This window comes from Amblyomma americanum, chromosome 1 (assembly GCF_052857255.1).
Source record: "Amblyomma americanum isolate KBUSLIRL-KWMA chromosome 1, ASM5285725v1, whole genome shotgun sequence".
NCBI classification, from domain to species: domain Eukaryota; kingdom Metazoa; phylum Arthropoda; class Arachnida; order Ixodida; family Ixodidae; genus Amblyomma; species Amblyomma americanum.
In genome coordinates, this window is record NC_135497.1 from 43,078,354 (window position 1) to 43,093,288 (window position 14,935).

Consider the following 14,935-nt stretch of genomic DNA (forward strand, 5'->3'; position numbering starts at 1 on the left):
TCCGAAGCGATGTTCTAAAAACCGGCTCGTCTCATATCAGTTTCGACAGCACAGAGAATTTGCCACATCATCTGACAGGAAGTATCCGAGACCAATAATAGCTCATCAAAACTTGTTTTCCTTAAGATCACCTTGCGTTCGCTCTAAAAGTGGTTCGATGAGAAGCTTTTAACAGATTTTAGAGTTTCGTCAAAATGTCGAAAACGCCAGTCACACGGCTATTTACAGATGTGCGCACATTGCAATACAGTAAGGTTTAGCTGCTTTGCAAGACCATCCTTTTGACGCAGTCCGGGCCTACGACATACTAAAGTGCACAAGCACCTGGCTCAAAAAGAAGGATCCATGACAAACAAACACTTTATTGTAAAGCGAAAGAAAAAAGCGCTGCACACAAAAAACTAGGCCTCTGCCTGGGTCTCCTCGAATTCCCCCTCGTCCTCAGGTGTGGACTCCTGGTACTGTTGGTATTCTGACACCAGGTCGTTCAAGTTGGACTCTGCCTCGATGAACTCATACTCGTCCATGCCCTCTCCAGTATACCAATGCAGAAAGGCCTTGCGGCGGAACATAGCTGCAAAAAAAATAATATATCAAGCAGGCCGGGTCACACTCCTAGAACTGTCCCCGAAAATGCGCTGTCCCAGAAACTCGACAGCAATGGGTACCTATAATGAAAGCATGTGCTTTTAAGAAGCACTTTCAAATCAAACACGATGGTCACCTGTAAACTGCTCGGAGATCCGCCTGAAAATCTCTTGAATGGCTGTGCTGTTCCCAATGAAAGTAGCAGACATCTTCAGACCTCGAGGCGGTATGTCACAGACAGCTGTCTTTACGCTGTTCGGGATCCATTCAACGAAGTGACTCGACTGCTTGTTCTGGATGTTGAGCATCTGGTCATCGACTTCCCGCATGCTCATTTGGCCTCTGAAGACTGCAGCAACTGTCAGGTAACGACCGTGGCGGGGGTCGCAAGCAGCCATCATGTTTTTGGCATCGAACATCTGTTGCGTCAGCTCCGGCACAGTCAGAGCCCGGTACTCCTGGCAGCCGCGGGACGTGAGTGGAGCGAATCCAGTCAGGAAGAAGTGGAAGCGAGGGAAGGGCACCATGTTAACGGCCAGCTTGCGAAGATCAGCATTCAGCTGCCCAGGAAATCTGTGAGGAATGGGACGGTGCTGATTAGAAGCCCGCTTAATTCACAAGGGGAGAGAGAATTTAGAGGTATGTTGGGCGCTCTTGTTTGGGAACAGTCAGAACAAGATTGTGGTAAGATTGTGGAGCAGCTACAACGGTCAGTGGAGGCATCTTGTAGAAGGTCGCGATTGTTGCGCGCTGTTCATTCAAAGCTTTTGAATATCGGGTCATCAAATTTGAAATTCAGTTCTCTTCACGCCAGTGCAGACAACGAAGCCCAATGAAAGAACGAACTCATGAAAATTTCAGAAGTGACATAGTTTACACTTTGCCAGTCTGTTCTAGAGAACATTAAAACTGCATGCCTGTTATTTGCCTCAGCCAAATTACAACGGCGGAGAAACAAACCAGCTTCAGTAAGATAACATGATTTCTTCGGTTGCTGGTTTCGATTCATTGGCAAAATCACAAAAAATAAAAATGGATTCTTCACGTGGTCACTGCTTCGTATCCAGCTTCAAAGGTTATACAAATTACTACATTAGGAGAACATCGATGGGTATTAACTTCACCGGTCTGCCGGTTGTCGTGGCACTTTAGAATTATGTGATCGTTCTCCAGGCCCTAAACCACCATCTCCCAACAATGGCAACCAGTATTTATTCCATACTGACTGCTCAGCAGGCTAATGTTGTACTCTGCTCCCAACGTCCTCAGAAAGTGCCACTATTTATCGAAGAAAAACTTCCATACCAAAACGTGGGAATTTGTATTCCCTTTTCCCAAAGAGAAAACGGGGATAACTGATTTCAATATACGTGATGCTTTATATGGAGGTCCTGTACGCTAGGATTAAGGAGCTGAACGAGATAAATGTGCGCTTTATAAAGGAGAAAAAGTTCAAAAAGTATTCTCCACTGACACACACCTAAATTATTTCCAAGAGATTTGAGATGTTTGCTTTTGAACAGAGTAGTTTTTCATCATTTAAAGCGCGAGGCCTTAATTCACCTTTTCGCCTCATGGGTTTTTTGAGGTACAGTGGTTAAACACGGCCATTTTATTCCCAATGTGTGCAATCGCATGCCGTAGATTAGGCGCCGCTCCATTATTCCCGACGACAGCCGCCTTCTCGTTATTGCTGCCGCTGCCGAATTCACTTTCCTTGAAGTGCTTTTCAAAGCTTCCTTGAGCAGCTGCTTGGCTGGCTATAGCAGGTGCGGTGTTTGTTAGTTTTTATGCGGACGGTGAGGGTGCTTTTATTTGCTTTCTTGCTCGTCATTGTAGTTTCTGAAAATATTGCCACCACATGCACTTCATACATGGAGATTAGATGTAATGTATTACTCTAAATATTTTGTAAAAGACCTTGGCGACCGCAGTCTTTGCAGTGCTTGTTCCATATTGAACCGATCACTGCCGTCGGAACTAGCAATTCGGCGGATGGTGTCGACCTCTTTGGGCTCTTTATGAACATGCATGAGGCGCTTAAGTGACCCCTTGAACGAAGCTGAGAAATACTTACCTCAGGCATGTGGTCACACCCGACATCGTTGCAGAAACCAAGTGGTTAAGGTCTCCGTAGGTGGGAGTCGTGAGCTTCAGCGTCCGGAAGCAAATGTCGTAGAGTGCTTCGTTGTCGATGCAGTAGGTCTCGTCGGTGTTCTCCACAAGCTGATGCATTGACAAAGTAGCATTGTAGGGCTCGACGACAGTGTCCGAAACCTAGAGGTAGCCGCAGGAAGAGATTGAGAACTTTGTGCATACCGACTAATCAAAATTCAAGGAAGGCGCCTTATAAAGCAAGGCCGAAATGTCATGTTTGCTTTGTTTCAAAGATGCTGAAATTGGGTCCTGCAGATAATGTCACACACCTTTGGAGAGGGCACTACACTGTAGGTGCTCATGATGCGATCGGGGTACTCTTCACGGATCTTCGAGATGAGCAGTGTGCCCATGCCAGATCCAGTACCACCGCCCAGGGAGTGGGTCAGCTGGAATCCCTGCATGCAGTCGCAGGATTCCGCCTCCTTGCGCACAACGTCGAGCACCGAGTCCACCAGTTCAGCACCCTCGGTGTAGTGGCCCTTGGCCCAGTTGTTGCCAGCACCACTCTGACCTGAAGGGGCAGGTTGTGAAAGGCGTATACTTGCACAAACTGTATTCTGAAGAAAATCAGTACTGGAATATGCAATAAAGGAAAGCCACTATCCAAACACACTTCACACAGCAGCCAGAAAGGCAACAAAAATTGACTTAAGTGGCCTGATGGCCATAGCCAATAGGGGGATAAACACCGCATTTCATAGGTAAAGTTAAGTTTGGATAATATTAGGATGCTGTTACGTGTGAATTAATTTAATTAGTTTTCAGGCATGTAAAGACTATAACAAGTGATGGCTATGTTTCACTCGGCCTTCAGAACTCAATCTCGGCACTAAGTCACTCTGGTAAAAGAGCTATGTGGCAGACAAGACGAGGACAGAAGGAGGCTCTCTGCAGTACCCATCTTTTATCGCTGTCCTAATTTTTTTTGCACTCTGCCAGATTTCTCCCGCTGAGGACTACATCCAGTCATTAATATGTCACATACCCGTTTTGCTGGAGTGATGTGGGGCGTTGTGTTCTGCGGTGTAGCAACTGCGGATAGAATCTTAATTTGGAAAAAGCACATATATTGCCACTCTCGTACTTACGCCCGTTTCGCTGCACATAAAAGTCGTGTTGAACCTTCAAGCTTACGCGTGAGTTTTGGGGACCCTTCTAACGGAACTTATAAAAATGACTTCATATTCAACTCAAAGGCATAGAAGCAGAAGTAGAAGAAAGAGGAGAAGAAACAGAAGCGAATAGTTGTAAAAAAGAATCACCTTGTCGTACAAAGGAACCACCTAGTCGTACAAAGAAAGTACTTAGTGGTACAAACGAAGCACCTAAACGCACCAGCAGCCACCACCGCTAATGCTTTCGCATTTCTTCAATGCAGCAGACTGCAGTCGTCTCAGAGTTTTTGAGAAAGTTGTATGCATGTTAATTCTTCCTTGGGTGTTCAGCTAATGCCAAGGAATTACAGCTTTCAACCGTATTTGTTTTAGCAGCTGCCATAAAATGGTCCAAGAAATGTTCGTTTCCGGCCGTCTGGCTGATGACGGTAGGAATTGGGTTCATCGATGGTGGTATGAGCATCCGAACTGTGGTGACGTACTAGTGGATGTCATGCGCGCGTCAAATGCGGGAAGGGACGTTCTATAGACGTATCCGGGAACTTATATCCTAATTTTGGGATCCGAAGGACGTCTGAATGTCCGGCGTGGACGTACGTAGGACGTTCATTCGGCCGCCTTTATTTTGCATGGGATGGTCCCAGGGATGTCTGTAGTTCGTATTCGGGATAAAACTATAGGCCTCCATCGGAAGTCCTAACGTTTGGTAGCAGACGCCCTTCGTTCATTCTTTGGACACCGGTGGTCCATTGGGTGTGTTGTGGAGCGCTGTGTGCGATTCCAGGGCCGGAATAAGAAAAATGGGGCCCTGGGCTAATGCGCATGCAGGCCCCCTTTCCCTATACCGACAACACCCTGTAGCCTGCTGCGCTACTGGAAAATATGCCATTTCATTTTAATTCCACCAAATTAAAAAGAACGAAGTGCGATCAACGGGATTATTATTGTTGTTATTATTATGAGGAAAACAACAAAACTTGATGAAACGCGTGCGGTTGTAAACACCAACATATATGTTCACTTTGTGATTAATATCTGCATTCTCGTTTCAGCAAAGGCTAGGCTTTAAGGAAAAGTTTAGTGCACTCAAAACGAACAAGAACGTAGAAAAGACAACGCAGCTCAGATGTCGATCCTTCTGAAGCTAGGCTTCGTTTGCATCACTAAGTTTAATCCCGTGAGGAGACACATGGTTGTATCCAAAACATTCTTTATTAAAATTCAAGCATCAGACTGCAGTAATCGTTACACACGTTACTCTGAAAATATGCAACAAATATACACAATACTTAAGGCAATACAACACCATAAGAATGCACTAGAATACAGGTGAAAATTACCAACTGCAATTACAATACATTATTTGAAAATATTTTGTTAAAGCTAGTACACCAAATAAACGTGGCACTATCAAAAACAACAATAGTACAGTTCTCTATAAGCACGCTAAATATCACAAGAAGAACAAACAATGAATATTTGCATATATTGAATTATACTGCTCAGCGTTTCATTGGCCACGTGGAGGCTGGGAGGCGACACAACGAACTTATTGGAATTATTCATGTAGAAAGAAAGCCATGCACTGGGCGGAAAAAACTATACTTATGCTGCTTGGTGGAGGTAGCGAGTAGAGAGATAAGCAACGCTCAACACAGTTGAAGTTAACAGCTTGCGGAAGTTTCCGATAATGCGACGGATGAAAGAATTTGAAAATATATGTTCACGTCTGCAAACAATTCAACAAGTCATGGCTCGCATTGTACTCGGCTACAGAACACAATCTCTCCAGCGAGTCACTACGTAAAACGAGTGACAAATGACATGAACACAGGGGAGGGAGAGCCGCCTGCTGTGCTCATATCCTGTGTTATATCTGTCTTTAATATTTTTGTTTTATGCCGGATTGTCCCCGCAGACGGCCGCCTCCCTTCCTTGTGTAATGCGCCACCTATGCGTTTTGCTGAGTGATGTGGTGTTGTGTCAAAGGCGGATGGAATCTTTTGTAGCGAGAGCTACGCTAGACTATAGCCAGCGGCCCATTTCGGGTAAGCGTGTCTAGTCACTACTGCGCATGAACCACTAGTTGCACCGAGCCATAGGTGTTCCGCCGCTGCGTCGCGCCACACCTTTCTTAAAAATTCATTTTCAAGTTTTCTTTTTTCTTGTTTCCATCCCGCCTTTATCCATTCGATCTAGCGTCCACCGAGAGATATGGACAGTTGCTTCTCCATTTCCTTTCCTCAAAACCGAGCAAAACAAGTGAGCCGCCGGCGCTCATTTGGTGCATTGGTGTTGAAAACCTAGAGGCCGTTCATTTTTACGAAAGGAAAGGCGCACAAATGGCTCCCTGGGTCAGTGGACACCTCACTTTCGCTTTCATGTAAAGTGGCGTTGGCATGCAACTGCAAAAAATTAATGTGGATTAGCTCAGTTAATCTAGGGTATACAAAGCGAAAGGTGTCGGCGTTCACTGTGTTCTTGGCGTTGACAAAGTTCTAGACGACGATGGAGTTGAACAAAGGAAGGGCGCATAACTGGCTGCCTGGATATGGATATGCGGACGCCTCATTCAATTATTATTATGCATGTGGCAGTGGTGGGAGAGAGATGTGGCCTGAATGCAATAGCGCTGACAGCGTTGTGGCTGACATGCGGCACTGCAGCAATAGCTAAGCCGCTGCGTTCGTTTGCTGATCAATATCTCGCGATCAACCATTAACTGCGTGCCACCTCCCAGGGTGGCAGGGAGGGCGCGCTGCCTATCCAATGTGGGGAACGCATTCAAAGCATTCTTTTGCAGTTCGACACCAGCGCCACATGCATGAAAGCGAGATTTAGGTCTCCACTGACCCATGGAGCCGGTTGTGCGCCGCGGTGGCTCAGTGGTTAGGGCGCTCGGCTACTGATCCGGAGTTCCCGGGTTCGAACTTGACCGCGGCGGCTGCGTTTTTATGGTGGAAAAACGCTAAGGTGCCCGCGTCTTGTGCGATGTCAGTGCACGTTAAAGATCCCCAAGTGGTCGAAATTATTCCGGAGCCAACCACTACGGCACCTCTTTCTTCTTTCACTCCCTCGTTTATCCCTTCCCTTACAACTCGGATCAGGTGTCCAACGATATACGGGACAGATACTGCGCAATTTCCTTTCCCCCAAAACTAATTATTACATTTAATATTACGCCTTTCCTTTCGTGAAAATGAACGGCCTTTTCAAAGTTCTCAACGCCAATGAACTATGAACGCCGTCGGCTGACTAGATTTTTTTGGTTTTTGAGGAAAGGAAATGACACAGTAACAGTCTCACATATCTCGGTGGACACCCGAACCGCGCCGTAAAGGAAGCGATAAAGGAGGGAGGGAAAGAAAAAAGAGAAAACTGAAAATTGAAAGTTGGATTTTGAGGAAAGGCATGGCGCTGCGCAGCGCCGGAACACCTGTGGCTCGGTGCTACTAGTGGCGCATGCTCAGTAGTGACTAGGGAGCGAGAAAGAGAGAAATATGCGCGGTGAACCGCGCGTTGTGACGTTATGTGCTTCCTCTGAGCATCGCCACGGCGAAATAGCAAGTTTGCGGCCAGTAAAGCCTTCACTTTAAAACCCCACTTGATTGCCTTCCGCACTTTGGATATGCAGCGCGTCCACCCTGCCTCTGTGGCAGGTTGCAGTTGATGATCGCGAGAGGTTGATCACCCAATGAACGCTGCGGCCTATTACTGCAGTGCCGCGTGTCCACCACGAAGTTATCAGTGCTAATGTATTCAGAGACCCGCCGCGGTGACTCAGTGGTTAGGGCGCTCAGCTACTGCTCCGGAGTTCGCGGGTTCGAACCCGACCGTGGCGGCTGAGTTTTTACTGAGGCAAAACGCTAAGGCGCCAATGGGCTGTGCGATGTCAGTGCACGCTAAAGATCCCCAGGTGGTCGAAAATATTCCGGAGCCCTCCACTACGGCATCTCTTTCTTCCTTTCTTCTTCACTCCCACCCTTATCCCTTCCCTTACAGCGCGGTTCAGGTGTTCAACGATATATGAGACAGATACTGCGCCATTTCCTTTACCCAAAAACCAATTAATATTAATGCATGCAGCCCACATGTCTTCACCATCGTCACGTAACTCGAAGGGCGAGTGAAGCGTCCACTGACCCGGGGAGCCAGTTTACGCACTTCCTTAAGCGTCTAGAACGGTGTCCACGTCAATGAACACATTGAACGCCGACAGCTTTTGCCTTGTATTTCCTCGATTAACGGAGCTAATTCCGATTCAATTTAATTTCGAAATGGCCCATGTGTTGCCTCTCTCGTAATATGCTCTTTTCACGGCGCACTACATTCTTGATGAACCACCAATCTTGCGTCTCAATCTTGGCGGCCTAGGTTTCGCAAGGAACTGATGAGAATGCTCATATTTCAAACTCGAAGTACTTGATTGCGTGGCTGTATTAAACTGACTGCCACTCGGACTGGATTATACTGAGCGAGGATTCGCTGCGCGTACAGAGATGTGGGTACAAATTTAGCCAGTTCTGCGCTTTAAAGATTAGTCTGCACTGTGCGCTCTTGTGGGTGCGTTTATGTAGTAGATTTTAAGCCGAGAAGCCCCTTACCGAACACAAAGTTATCCGGCCGGAAGAGTTGTCCAAACTGTCCCGAGCGGACGGCGTCCATGGTTCCCGGCTCCAAGTCAACCAGGATGGCCCGAGGCACGTATTTACCTTCTGAAACAAAAAATAAATATCACTTAGCGGCAACAAAGATACCGTGCAGTTATTACAAGTACCTGCGTCACAACAAAGCCAGTTAAAGAAAGGAAATGGAGCGCACCAACTGTAGGTGTCATAGCAAATAAAAGCGGCACTACTAGGCCCTTCCGCCACCTCCCGGCCTTTAAACAGATGATCCAGTTATATTTAATAATAAAATATTTAAATATCTTTCAGCAGAAAAACAGAAGGTGAAATGTTGATAGATAAATTGAGATGGATCAAAATGATGTCACTACATTAACGTCCTGTTGCGACTCCTGTTTCGATTCTGTTCCGTATTACTAAACAAACGGTGTCCTATATGGGATTAACATTCCGAATTCTGTACATGGGCTGTCATCAACGCAGTAGTGCCGGCCTCTGGATAAATTTGCACCACCTCGGGTTACTTTACGCGCAATAAGATCGCAGAACACACGGCTCTTTATGGTCTCGCCTCCATAGAAATGCGTCCGCCGAATCATGGATGTCATGATCGAGTCCCTTCCAAATGAAGCACAGCGGCGGTATTAGCAAACATAGAGTTAAAAACTCCTTACAAACTCACTGCAGCAAGAGGAAACGTAGTAGAGGGGAGACGTACTATGTCCTCGTCAAACCTGACGAGGGAATTCAAAACCAGCGTTCGAACCCCACCGCGGCGGCTGCGTTTTTATGGAGGAAAAACGCTAAGGCGCCCGTGTGCTGTGCGATGTCAGTGCACGTTAAAGATCCCCAGGTGGCCGAAATTTTTCCGGAGCCCTCCACTACGGCACCTCTCTCTTCCTTTCTTCTTTCACTCCCACCTTTATCCGTTCCCTTGCGGCGCGGTTCAAGTGTCCGCTGATATATGAGACCGACACTGCGCCATTTCCTTCCCCCAAAACCAATTATGATTATTATTATTATTATTATTCCAAACTCATTCGCGTTGTGAACATTCATTGCCAATGAGAAAAAAGGCTTTGGTCAAGAACCTTCAATCTAATCCCTGCGGGACTTGTGGCAATGCAACCTCAAAAGCTGCAATGGCCTAGCATAACATGCCGCAAGCAGAAGAGGTCACTAGGCGTTGCACTTTGACCTGACTAGATTTGCGCGATCGGTTGTAGAATTTAAAGCTTGAAGAGCAAAGGCCTGCCGTTGAAGAAGCTCCATTGACAGGCCAGATATCAGCTTAACAGCACAAACAGCGCTATTAAGGCAGGAGCGAGAATAAGGGACAACCATACACACAGCGTTCGGTTTTGTCTTTCGCTTGCTGTTTCTGTTGAAGTCATGTGCCAAACGGCCCGGAAAATTTCCCTAATGCTTAGCAGTGCGAAACAGCCGCAAGGCAAGATAAACTCGACGGGGAAGCTTCAAAGTGAAATTATCAACCGAAATACAGCCAGACGCGTACCGGAGGCCTCATTGTAGTAGACATTGATGCGCTCCAACTGGAGGTCCGAATCACCATGGTACGCCCCGCTCGGATCGATGCCATGCTCATCGGAAATCACCTCCCAAAACTGCAGACGGGAAAAGATTTCAGTAATTAGAGTGGCGTCACATCGCGCAGTGGCGGCAGTCAAATCATATTTAGATGCTGTAATTCACAGCGAAAGCAACATATAACTGCTACAGTTCCACTTGTCAACTGGTTTTTGTAGTCAACTCGTCAACTGTCATCGATTCTCACCCGCCATGTGTCTTGCTGATGGCGGAAAACCGGAAGGGCCTAAGATCGCTTGAGGCTTTTGGATTGCATCATACGCGAAAACTAGGTCGCGCGAAAAAAAATTCCGTCAAAGAATCTTCGCCGATCGCTTTGCGGCAGTCATTTGCCATAAAACTGTTCCATGTCACCTCACCGCCAAGACCGATTGTCTCGAATTTTTTACAACCGGGAATAAAGTCTGAGCTATATGCCATAACACAACATTATCTCAACGCTCTCAAAGCGCGAGCAGTAATTAAAAGGTCAGAGCGAAAGGAGTGGTCAAGAACAAGAGCCTTCGATGAGCATTAGCTAGGGCTCAACATTGTCCAACGCAAAAAGGCCACAACTTAGAACGAAAGCAGTACGTCTGCTAAAAGCCGCGACTGCTTTACAGGCAACTGCTTTCGCCCGTATCCTGAAACGAGATTCTAGTACGTGGCGTTTAGGACGCAACGTAATCACCAACGTAAAAAGCGCCGGGACCGGCACTGGGACCGAAAGGCAACCGCGATCCCCTGAGCCGTGAAATAACCCGCGAGGTGGTAGAGGTGGCTTACCTTCGCCCCAATCTGGTTGCCACACTGGCCTGTCTGAATGTGGACTATCTCGCGCATGTTCGATGCCACTCCGAGACTAAGCTGTCAAGATGCCGACTGCCTGCCCGGGTCAAGGGTCCACGTATTTGTAGCCTTGCGCCGCATCAACGCTCACTTCTTCCTCAACTCTGTTCCTATGTGCACGCGTGTCAACTCAATAGCGCATAAAGTAGTGCCGCAGCCTGTTGCTGCCATGGTAAATGCGTTTCAGAGCTTATATATAAGGCCTTCAGTTCACGTACAGGATGCCGTGTAAAGGATATGCGCCGTACAACGCGAACTATTTTTCGTTTCGCAAAGCTTCCGGCACAACGGGGTTCTCTCAACTGGCTCCAGGGGCGAACTCGGCCTCTTCTACTTTCTTTTCTCGGTGCTCGAAGTTGATTTCGCTCGAAAGAACTAATGTGCATTCTGCAGCATAATCTTTTCACTTTTCTAGCCTTTCGATTTGTGCGCGTGCCGTCGGTTCTAAAGTTTGAATGTTACCGACCGATTGGAAAACTTTACTTCATCATCATCAGCAGCAGCAGCAGCCTGACTGTAGCCCCAAGAGGTTAGGGACCTGAGTCCAGGGCCTCATTATCTGTTCCAATCGGGGTTGCCTGGTCGATCAGTCTGCGCTGGTCATCCTGGTTTGAGCTCTCGAAACAGTGGCTTCCCATTGGGAGCAAGGGGTTGGGTGTGGTATGAGAGGTTGGGTTGGGGGTTTGGGTGGGTCATTATCATCATCGTCGTCATCAGCCCGACTACGCTCACTGCAGGAGAAAGGCTTCTCCCATGGCTCTCCAATTATTCCTGTCCTTTGCCAGCGGCGCCCACCTTATGCCTGCAAACTTCTTAATCTCTTCCGCCCACCTAACCTTCTGCCAAACGTTGCCAGGTTCAGATTGGGTGGCTATGCGCCAATATATGCCTGGTGAACAGCAAGCGATTAACACAGACAATTTGCGCAGAAATTGTTCATTCGGGCAGTGATTTTACTAGGTGTAATGTTCGATACTTTTGATGGATCATGCAATTCTTTAGTAAATGTGGATTCACAATACGGGCCTCTTGCCGTTCCTTGGTCCGGGCGGAGTTCTGCTTTCGGTGCGTTAGGCATGCACACTGCCCGCGGACAATTGCCTGATGTTGGTGAACGTAGCACGGTGACAGGCCGTGCGTATGCCTAATCCACTTACAGCCGCTTGCTCCGACCTCCAGCATCACAGGTGCTGATAACAGGATTAGACATGCGCATCACCTTTCACTGTGCGACGTTCACCAACATGGCAGCCAAGGATCCGGGGTCCGCCGTCAGAAAAAAGGATATCGGAATTTCTGCTGGAACCCCTGGTGCGCAGATAACCGGGGCCAATGTACCCTGTCCACTCACTCCCCCACCGTGGGTACGTACCATTCAACCAGAGGCCAAAATCATCATCATCATCAACCGGGGCCAGGCCAGATACGGGCCAGGCGCGAACTTAACGAACTGAAAGTAGAAAGTCACGCGAAGCCTGTTTCGAGACACAAAAACTGGTCTCCAGATTTTCTTTTTAGTAATTGTCGAGTTTAACGTCTCGAACCGACACATGGGGTATGAGGAACACCGTAGTGGAGAGCTGGAGAATAATTTAGCCCAAATGGGGATCTTAACATGCGCCACATGTCACTGCAGCACACGGGTATTTTTGTATTTCGCTTCCATCGAAATATGGCCGCCGCGGCAGGAATCGAACTGGCAACCTTGGTATCAGCAGACGACCGCCAAAGGCACTGCGGCGTCTCCGATATGGGGTTCATCGTGTAAACAGACCTTAACATAACGTAAGAGGAACAAACTTGGAGCCTTCCTCAATAGCCATGGATATCCGCATACCTAGTGTACAGAATTTAGCGAAAAATGGTTGCATTTGCGCCTTCCCCGTGCTGTGCATCAAAACAGGTGTTTAAAATAACTTCCTGTGAATTAAACATCAGGCCCCAGCAGCAAACCAGACAATTCCTTACCAGCATTTGTAACGGTGGCAAGCTGAGTGCGATTTGGTACGGGCCTCCTTACGTTCGAAATTGTTCATTAACTGGATTAAATATGCTGAGTATTTTTTTGTGAGAACACGACTGTGACCCCTCTCTCGCGAAATTCAGTACATACAATTTTAACAGCTTTTCAGAGTATGTTGCACAGCTTGCGCATTGCTTCCCAGGTTAAGGCTTCCAAGGTGCCGCAGCATCGAGCAGGCGTTTCCATTACGCTCGTCCAACCAGGATCTGTTGTAACGATACTCACGAATTGTAAAAACGAAGTGAGTACACAAAAAGAGACGCGACTACAGTGAGGAGAGCAATGGATTTGTCGTAATGTCTTCCCTTCTGCCGTAACATGGGCTTACGTTTTGCGGTGGTCTATTTATAAATGCGACACCTACCCAAAACCCGATCTGCGCTGAATAATTATAATAATTGGTTTTTTGGGGGAAAGGAAATGGCGCAGTATCTGTATCATATATCGTTGGACACCTGAACCGCGCCATAAGGGAAGGAATAAAGGAGGGAGTGAAAGAAGAAATGAATAGGCGCCGTAGTGGAGGGCTCCGAAATAATTTCGACCACCTGGGGATCTTTAACGTGCACTGACATCGCACAGCACACGGGCGCCTTAGCGTTTTTCCTCCATAAAAACGCAGCCGGTCCGGTCGGGTTCGAACCCGGGAACTCCGGATTAGTAGTCGAGCGCCCTAACCACTGAGCCACCGCGGCGGGCATCTGCACTGAAGGAGTAGGTGATTTGTGGTCAACCGTCTTTGGTTGTCGTTGGTCTCGCAAGGTTAATGACTCACTCCCATAAAGAGGGGTCAGCTCAGAATCCGTCGAAGGCCGTGCGTAAAAAGTGTACCTTATATTATTTAAAGGAAATTTGAGTTTTTAGAGATGAACACATCGCGGAACGTCGCAAACCTCGTCTTCCTCATCTTTGGGTGAATCATGAGCTTGCCGTTAAAAAATATAAACACTGATCGAACAGTTCGTTTATGCGGTTGAATGTAAGTAAATAAATGTTATTTGAGTCATTAATTCGTTGTGCTTACCCAAATGAAGCTTTAGAACTTGCATACGCTCGGAGTGCCTTGTGCTTGTCAGTGAATGGAACGAGGAAAACGCTACGGACGAGGATGATGAGCGCAGTGTAGGTCGTAATTTCTAATCTGTAGCATATTTCCTTGCCATGAGATGCCTAGCATTTCCTGTATACTGAGAAAGAATTTGATATATATATATATATATATATATATATATATATATATATATATATATATATATATATATATATATATATATATATATATATATATATATAGAAAGCGGCTCTTTTAGGGGGAGGGGCAGAAATTCTGTAACATATACTATTGTTTCTGGTATACAGTCTGCGAGTTATACATGCTAAAAAATTTATATTTTGCGCTTTGCGGACCATCTGTATATATGCACTGCACAGCATTTTTTTCTTTTTCAGCATCGCTGAATGTGGCACAAAATTCGCGTAGCTTACTCTATTGACACGTTTTGTGATACTTGAACTGCGCCAAATATAATTTTATGAGCTGTTCGCACGCCTTATTCTGATTGTGTATGTAACGGGTGCGGAAAGTCTAGTATTTTTCTTCATGGCAGCCGTCTCCAGACTCATACATTCCAGAACCCAGTTATGTGTAGTCTTGATTATCCGTCACGATATTCAAATGTGTGCAAGCTATGTCACCACAACGCGGATCTGAACCATATATATTGGAAATGCCCTTTTGCCCCCCTGGAGGGAAAAAAATGTCTGTCGCTTGACCAATGGGAGGCTCTCCTATTCAGCACCGATCTGATGATTCAGACAAGGGTCGTACAACTGGCCGAAGACGCCGCCACATGTCAGGACATTCTGGCTGTCCTTTAGGCGAGGGGCCTAAAGCCTCTCAAACTGTTGGAAATAAAAGTTTTACAATCCATATGCAGCCAAAATTGTGCGTTGCGGACTATACACTGCGTGCGGACTGTATACCG

The 14,935-nt window shown here is 46.8% G+C and overlaps 1 protein-coding gene across 3 annotated transcripts; it reads right to left on the reverse strand.

The window, feature by feature from the left end:
* Window positions 1-344: 344 nt before the first annotated feature.
* LOC144132477 (tubulin beta-4 chain-like) lies at window positions 345-11,043 on the reverse strand. 3 transcript variants are annotated; one of them, XM_077664930.1, is made up of 7 exons: window positions 10,865-11,043; window positions 10,008-10,116; window positions 8,468-8,575; window positions 3,015-3,259; window positions 2,666-2,865; window positions 725-1,161; window positions 345-574 (listed from the first exon to the last, which is right to left on the reverse strand). In XM_077664930.1, the coding sequence occupies exons 1-7, from the start codon at window positions 10,919-10,921 to the stop codon at window positions 402-404; spliced, it is 1,329 nt and encodes a 442-aa protein (XP_077521056.1). In that variant the 5' UTR covers window positions 10,922-11,043; the 3' UTR covers window positions 345-401. The 3 variants fall into 3 exon arrangements, with proteins under 3 accessions (XP_077521056.1, XP_077521047.1, XP_077521063.1); XM_077664921.1 differs by having other exon boundaries at window positions 8,468-8,578; XM_077664937.1 differs by lacking the exon at window positions 8,468-8,575 and having other exon boundaries at window positions 10,865-11,042.
* Window positions 11,044-14,935: the final 3,892 nt, after the last annotated feature.

What these genes read in the sequence shown, in the direction of transcription:
- LOC144132477 (XM_077664921.1), bottom strand. Translation starts at nt 10,921, where the DNA reads ATGCGCGAGATAGTCCACATTCAGACAGGCCAGTGTGGCAACCAGATT. An exon ending in CTACTACAATGAGGCCTCCG is followed by an intron (nt 8,579 to 10,007) that starts GTACGCGTCTGG and finishes TTTTTGTTTCAG; the next exon opens with AAGGTAAATACGTGCCTCGG. An exon ending in GGTGTGACCACATGCCTGAG is followed by an intron (nt 1,162 to 2,665) that starts GTAAGTATTTCT and finishes CATTCCTCACAG; the next exon opens with ATTTCCTGGGCAGCTGAATG.